Raw genomic sequence first — 7,282 nt, 5'->3', positions numbered from 1 at the left:
TGAGAGGGGAAAGATATAAAAGAGACTTAAGGGGCAACTTTTTCACGCAGAGGGTGGTACGTGTATGGAATGAGCTGCCAGAGGATGTGGTGGAGGCTGGTACAATTGCAACATTTAAGAGGCATTTGGATGGGTATATGAATAGGAAGGATTTGGAGGGTTCAGGCAGGTGGGACTAGATTGGGTTGGGATATCTGGTCGGCGTGGACGAGTCTATTTCCATGCTGTACATCTCTATGACATTGAGGCTATGGTGACTTGAGACTGTAACATTCCTTAAACTGCACTAATTCTGGATGTGACCTGTTTATTCCTTGCAGGGGTTTGTTGTAGCCGTTCTGTATTGTTTCTTGAATGGGGAGGTAAGCTGCTTTTATCTTCCACTTCCTGAAAGAAAAGATTCTCTTTCGATTTCTGTGCGTGTGTGTTTGATCCCTTCAGTTCTGATGCAGCTGGGTACATTTAAATGACATTTTTAAGTTTCTTCCCAAAGGTGCAGTCGGAGATCAAGAGGAAATGGAGGAGCTGGAAGGTGAACAGGTACTTTGCTGTTGACCTCAAGCATCGTCACCCATCCCTGGCCAGCAGTGGGGCCAATGGTGGGACCCAACTGTCCGTGCTTAGCAAGAGCAGCTCACAAATCCGGATGTCCAGTGTCAACGCTGAGAATTTAGCCACATGAGCCGCCCTTTAGCTCCACGTGGCAACTCCCCTGCCCATCACCAACCCCCTCGAATCCTCTCCCACCCTCCCTCATCGGCATCAGAACCTGCGAAAGAATTCCGTCTCCCAATGTATGGACGGGGCGGCCCCTTTAAAAATGTCTTGTCGGTGAAAGGTGTCACGTTTACTGGTCGTCTTTTCGTCTACGAGATCCACCCCCCCATCCCAACCACCACCATCGTTACTCCCCCATTCTTCGCCCCTCCACACGGAATAAAACAGAGGCACTTTGCCCCTTCTCTGAAGACTGCTGTTGGACATTACGGACTGGGTTGGGAAGGGCCGTCTACTTTGGTACCGCCGCGGCAGACGGTCCCCAGTCTCCACGAGCTATCACCAACCCCACCGCACGGTGCCCCCTGGTGGAGAACACTCCTCGGCGCGGACCGTGGGGCTTTGACTCGTTTCTCTCCGGGCCTGAGGAGCGGCTCTCCGACTGGTGTGTCCCGTCTGCCTGGGGTCCAGGCCGCTCGCCCCTCCACGTGCTGCTTTTAGCTCTTTGTGCTATTGAAGTCGTAGAAGAGTGAGGCTGGCTTGTCTTTATTTTGCTGCTTCTGGCCTCCAAACACAAGGGCGGCCTCCTGAGGATGATCCTCACCTCGTACAGTGACTCGTAACCTCGCATAGTGATACCCAACCTCATAGAGCGGACACATAACCTCATCGAGTGACCCTATAGAGATCTCCCAGCCATTGATGGATGGGGGACACATAGCCCTATACAATCGCATCTGGCATTGATGGTCACATGTAGCATTATACAAGGATATATGGCCTTATACGTTGGCATTGTCCTTTATGGCAAGACCTACAAGGGAAGATATTTAATGATGTTTACCCCTTTAGCATGACACCTCACCCTATGTGTGACATATGGTGACACATAGCCCTACGTGGTGTGATACGTCGGGCCAGATTTTAATGACCTGTATTGGGAAGTGGCTTGAGTCAGTCAGACCGGCCTCGCTTTTAAACATCGACTCGCACACGAATTTTGTTCTGGGGTCATGTGGCAGGAGATGGTCCACGCCCCTCTTCCTCCCCATCACCCCAGAATCCGGTCCGAGGTACCTTCAGAGAGTTGGTGACCTGGCCTAGTTAGAAGGCTCACCTTGGTTCCTCAGGGAACTTTGTCCCATCTGTAACACATGCAGGCAAGGTTCCTTGACCCTCGCCCCCTCACCACCTTCCACCGCCAACTCAACGCTCCCTCATCCACTCCCCACTCTCTGTGCCAAATCAATGCCAGCTCCTGCCCATCCACCCAGCAGGAAGCATGGTCCTACACAGTGACGTGCTGAGAGAGGAATTAAAAACACATTCCATCACAAATCATTTGTTAAGGAAGAAAATGTCCGTTGTCAAGTCCAAAACTCTGTCCATTCGCATGTGAAAACAGGCACGCCCAGTACCCCTGCTCGTATTGCCAGGGTCAGAAGTCAAATGACACCAGGTTCAATAGGTTCATTTGCCAGTGACATCGCTCCATCCCATTTGATCACATGTATTGTGCTCAATCGAGCGCCACCATGTTTTTTACTGGCAGAACGTTGACAAAGGGTGCATGCACTGAATTTTCCGGGAGCTTTCGGGGATGCCCAGGGACATGAAGAAAAGAAATCTGCTTTTCCTCCAGCTTATATCCTGCCTTATCAAGCATGGGGTGAGAGCCCAAACCATTCAAGGTATTGACCCAGCAACAAATCTGTTCCGGCAAATACTATGCCTTGGTGACTTTGCTTGATTGTCGTCTTCAAGCGATCATAGTAAGTTGTTCTTTCTGTGGTCTCTTTTGTCAATGTCTCACAGTTTATTGGTTCTGAATTAAGACCAGTGAAATGTTTAAAGCCTCCCTTATTGATATTCTAATGGTCTATCTGATTAACCTTTGTGCAGGATCGTAGGATCAGCAGGTGTGTTTTCACAAAGTATGTTTCGGATTTTTCTTTCTCTCTCAGCTGTTCAATTCTCTCAATGTTGTTATTTTCTGGTTCATTTGTCAAGGACAGTGTGGATACTGGGTGGATAAGCATGTACAAGTGACTGAGTTGATGTGATGCGTATAAATAGTTGTGGGGTGGAACTGTGGGGAAGGGGGTGCTCGAACCTTTCCAAATCCCCCTCGACGGGTGGTTCACGACTCCTCTGGGTGGGATGAGGGTAATGAACCACAAAGTCAGAACCGAGCCCGATTCTGTCAAAGGGGAGGTGGGGATGAGAGTTTGCCAAAAGATGCCTACCTCAGCAACATACAAGGGCACAGCCTCACTCTCTACTCCCAAGGGATTTGCGGGCAGGCTGGGGGATGGAGGCAGGAATGTTGCTATCCGGTCTCTGTCTGCCACCCGCTCAGGTCTTCAGAGGCTATGGAGTCAATCCCAACTCACTGGAAATCCGTCTGGTAACCTCATCGAGTATCTTTTACCTGGAGCAGGTGGAAGAGGAAACTTCTCAGTTTCTGTACGTTGGATGTGTTGCTGGTATTTCTTGTGATCTTGGCTACAACCATCACTTTGAAACAAAATGGCCGCCATCCATGAGCGGCCTAATGATTGGAATCTAACGTTTATCTTCATTCAAGGCTGTTCATTTGTCCAGATTATTACTTCTGTTTCACAACTGAAGGGGTGAACACTGTTCCTGCAGTCTCTCATTGTTGATGGCTGAAAGGGGGAGAATGAAAGAAAACTTGGAACAGTATGAGAAATGTTAATTTCTATGAACTGAAGCAAAAGCACTCCTCACTGCATCATTTGTTACTACACCTACAGACAGACTTGAGGGTCGACTTTCCAGGACCTCTACACTCACATGGAGAATATTGCCAACAAATCAACTGGGACTGATGAAAGTTCTTGACAAATGTTGACCACAGTCGAGATACGTAGTGTAAATGTCAGGTAACTGGTTCCTGTCTGAAACCTTGTCTGAAGTCAGTCATCATGACAAGCCCTGAGCAGCCCAAGGTCTAAGGGTTTGGCCAAATTTGACCAAGAGGTAATTTTCTTTCTAGATTTCATTGGGGCAAATATAATGGAAGTCCTACAATCTCCTTCCTTTCATGCCCTCTATCTCAAACAGTACATGTTGAAGATTCTGAACTGAGTCTTTATTCGGTAGAGGTGATATAGAGCATGCTTGATTTTAGCTCAGAAGTGTATGAGGACCACAGTGTGCGTTCCTGGACCTCTGAAGGATGGTTATACAATGAAAACTGTAAAAACAAAACAAAACACAGGGAAAAAGTTCCCTTCTCCATGTCGTTGGTTGTTATATTCTGGGACATGTTACTATGTGTGATATAAATGCAATGATGTTGGCTGTTGTGAAGTGGAGTTTGTTTTTGAACTAGACACAGTGTTAATCTTTGTTGCCACACTGACCACTTCTCATGAGTGATGTGGTGAGGTTTGAGCATCTTTCCATCGGGTAACCCATTGTGTCCGGTCACCACGAGGCAGGAAGGTGCTTCCTGCTGGGAGCAGAGGTGGCGTTTTGTCAGTGGGAAGGACTTTCCGAGGGAGGGGTGGGGATGATATTGCAGGTACATTATGGGTTGCACTGTATTCATTATTGGGATGTGAATGTCAAGGCCACCATCTATGACCCATCCTTAATGGATTTGAGAGGGCACTGAGGGGAGCTGCCCTCTTTTGCACAACTGAGTGGCTTTCCCAGACTGTAGACGGTTGGTCAGGAGTTACATACACCGCCCAGAACAGTATAGGTGACAGGTTTCCTTTCTTAAGAGAATGTGAGGGAGCCAGATGGGATTTTACAGCAGATTTTACTATTTTGAGACCAGCTTTTCTCTTCTAGGTTTATTTATGTAACTGAAGTCACATTTCCTCAGCTGCCGTAGAACAGAAATGAAGGGAGCCATTTGACCCAGATGGACTCACAGAACCATACAGCACGGAAACAGACCCTTCGGTCCATCTTGTCCAAGCTGACTAACCTTCCTGAACTAGGCTAGTCCTATTTGCTTGCATTTGGCCCAAATTACTCTAAACACTTCCTGTTCTTGTATCTGTCCAAATGTCTTTTAAATGCTGTAGTCAAGATCAGAGTGATGCTGGAAAAGCACAGCAGGTCAGGCAGCATCCGAGGAGCAGGAAAATCGATGTTTTGGGCAAAAGCCCTTCATCAAAGCCCTGAGGAAGGGCTTTTGCCCGAAACGTCGATTCCCCTGTTCCTCGGATGCTGCCTGACCTGCTGTGCTTTCCCAGTACCACTCTAATCTTGACTCTAATCTCCAGCCTTTTAAATGTTGCAATTGTACCAGCCTCCACCACTTCCTCTGACATCTCATTCCACACACGTACCACCCTCTGGGTGAAAATGTTGCCCCGTAGGTCTCTTTTATATCTTTCCCCTCTCACCTTAAACCTATGTCCTCTAGTTCTGGACTCCCTCACCCTCTGGAAAAGACATTGTCTATTTATCCTATCCATCCCCTCATCATTTTATAAAACCTGGGGTAAAAACAATGACTGCAGATGCTGGAAACCAGATTCCTGATGAAGGGCTTTTGCCCAAAACGTCTCGCTGCTCCTTGGATGCTGCCTGAATTGCTGTGCTCTTCCAGCACCAGTAATCCAGATTTTATAAACCCCTATAAGGTCACCCCTCAGCCTCCGATGCTCCAAGGAAAACAGCCTCGCTGATCAAACCCTCAAACTCAAACTCTCTCATTTTGGTAACATCCTTGCAAATTTTTTGCTGCACCCTTTCCAGTTGAACAATATCCTTTCTATTGCAGGATGACCAGAATTGTACAGAGTACTCCAAAAGTGGCCTCACCAATGTCTTGTACAGCTGCAATATGACATGCCAATACCTATACTCTAGGCTTCCTATACTCTCCACTGAAAGCACTATAATCTACACATGCCAAACACCTTCTTCACCGCCCTGTCTACCCGTGAGACCACTTTCAAGGAACTGTATACCTGCTCCCCAAGGTCTCGTTGTTCAGCAACACTCCCTAGGGCACTACCATCAATCCCATCTTCCTGCACGTAGCCCATAGCCCAGCAGCTTACAGCCTTCAAAGTACAAATCCAAGTACTTTGTCTCCAACTCGGGCAGCGATTCCAGATACCCACCATCCTCTGCGTAAAAGTGTATTTCCTCATATCCTCTCTAATCCTTCTGTCACTTAGTTTGCATCAATGACACCCCTCCCCCCCAGTGGAACTGGAACTCATAGTCATTGGCCTAGACCTCTCCATTAAATAGAGTAAAAACAATGACTGCAGATGCTGGAAACCAGATTCTGGATCAGTGGTGCTGGAAGAGCACAGCAATTCAGGCAGCATCCAAGGAGCAGCAAAATCGACGTTTCAGGCAAAAGCCCTTCATCAGGAATAAAGGCAGAGAGCCTGAAGCGTGGAGAGATAAGCTAGAGGAGGGTGGGGGTGGGAAGAGAGTAGCTTATCTCTCCACGCTTCAGGCTCTCTGCCTTTATTCCTGATGAAGGGCTTTTGCCCGAAACGTCGATTTTGCTGCTCGTTGGATGCTGCCTGAATTGCTGTTCTCTTCTCCATTAAATAGTCTTGTAACATAACCATTTCAGCAGTGTACCCTGAGGCAGTTAAACCTATCAGAGTGAAATTTCCTGTCTCTGACAGTTTACAGATGGAGCCGCTGGAGCAGTCAGACACTATTACTTTAAGCTCTGCAACTTCACCACATTTCAGTGCTTGCCTCAATGGGATGTGAGAGTGCCAAAGTTTATAAAAAATTTAACAGTTAGGCTGTTTGCTTAAATAAAAGATGTCAAATGGTTTCTAAAAGTCGTATTTTCTGAAATGATCAAGGTGAGTTGAACATAATAATGGCTTAATCGTACTGACTGGAGTATCAAAGCTAAGAAAGATGAAATGAGAGGAGACGGGCTGTCAAAGCTTTTTAATCAGGATAGAATCTCGAAGGATTCAACAATTTATATTGTAGGGGAAGGGAATAACAATTTATATTGTAGGGAAAGGGAGTGTGAGGTGCATAGCTTTACCATTATATCCCTTTTCTCAGCAATACTCAATCCAAGGCACTAAAGGAGCCTTCCACCTACCTGGTCAGGTCCATGCCCCCCTACGACCCACCCTCCCATCATAGCACTTTCCCCTGCCACCGCAGGAACTGTAAAACCTGCGCCCACACCTCCTCCCTCACCTCTATCCAAGGCCCTAAAGGAGCCTTCCGCATTCATCAAAGTTTTACCTGCACATCCACTAATATCATTTATTGTATCTGTTGCTACCGATGCAGTCTCCTCTACATTGGGGAGACTGGGCGCCTCCTAGCAGAGCGCTTTAGGGAACATCTCCGAGACACCCGCACCAATCAACCAAACCGCCCCGTGGCCCAACATTTCAACTCCCCCTCCCACTCTGCCGAGGACATGGAGGTCCTGGGCCTCCTCCACCGCCGCTCCCTCACCACCAGACGCCTGGAGAAAGAACGCCTCATCTTCCGCCTCGGAACACTTCAACCCCAGGGCATCAACGTAGACTTTAACAGCTTCCTCATTTCCCCTTCCCCCACCCCATCCTAG

General features: G+C 47.7%; 1 protein-coding gene across 1 annotated transcript in view; it reads left to right on the top strand.

Annotated features, from left to right (window-relative positions):
- LOC122550332 (pituitary adenylate cyclase-activating polypeptide type I receptor-like) overlaps positions 1 to 4,778 on the top strand; it is a 158,961-nt gene extending 154,183 nt beyond the window's left edge. Inside the window, exons 12-13 of the mRNA XM_043691058.1 lie at positions 321 to 362; positions 494 to 4,778. Of these exons, the coding sequence (XP_043546993.1) occupies positions 321 to 362; positions 494 to 682 (231 nt within the window). The 3' untranslated portion in view covers positions 683 to 4,778. The remainder of the gene's footprint in view (positions 1 to 320; positions 363 to 493) is intronic.
- Positions 4,779 to 7,282: the final 2,504 nt, after the last annotated feature.

This window comes from Chiloscyllium plagiosum, chromosome 5, assembly GCF_004010195.1.
Source record: "Chiloscyllium plagiosum isolate BGI_BamShark_2017 chromosome 5, ASM401019v2, whole genome shotgun sequence".
Lineage (NCBI taxonomy): Eukaryota > Metazoa > Chordata > Chondrichthyes > Orectolobiformes > Hemiscylliidae > Chiloscyllium > Chiloscyllium plagiosum.
The sequence above is the reverse complement of the archived record's forward strand: the minus strand, read 5'-3'. Positions and strand labels throughout refer to the sequence as shown.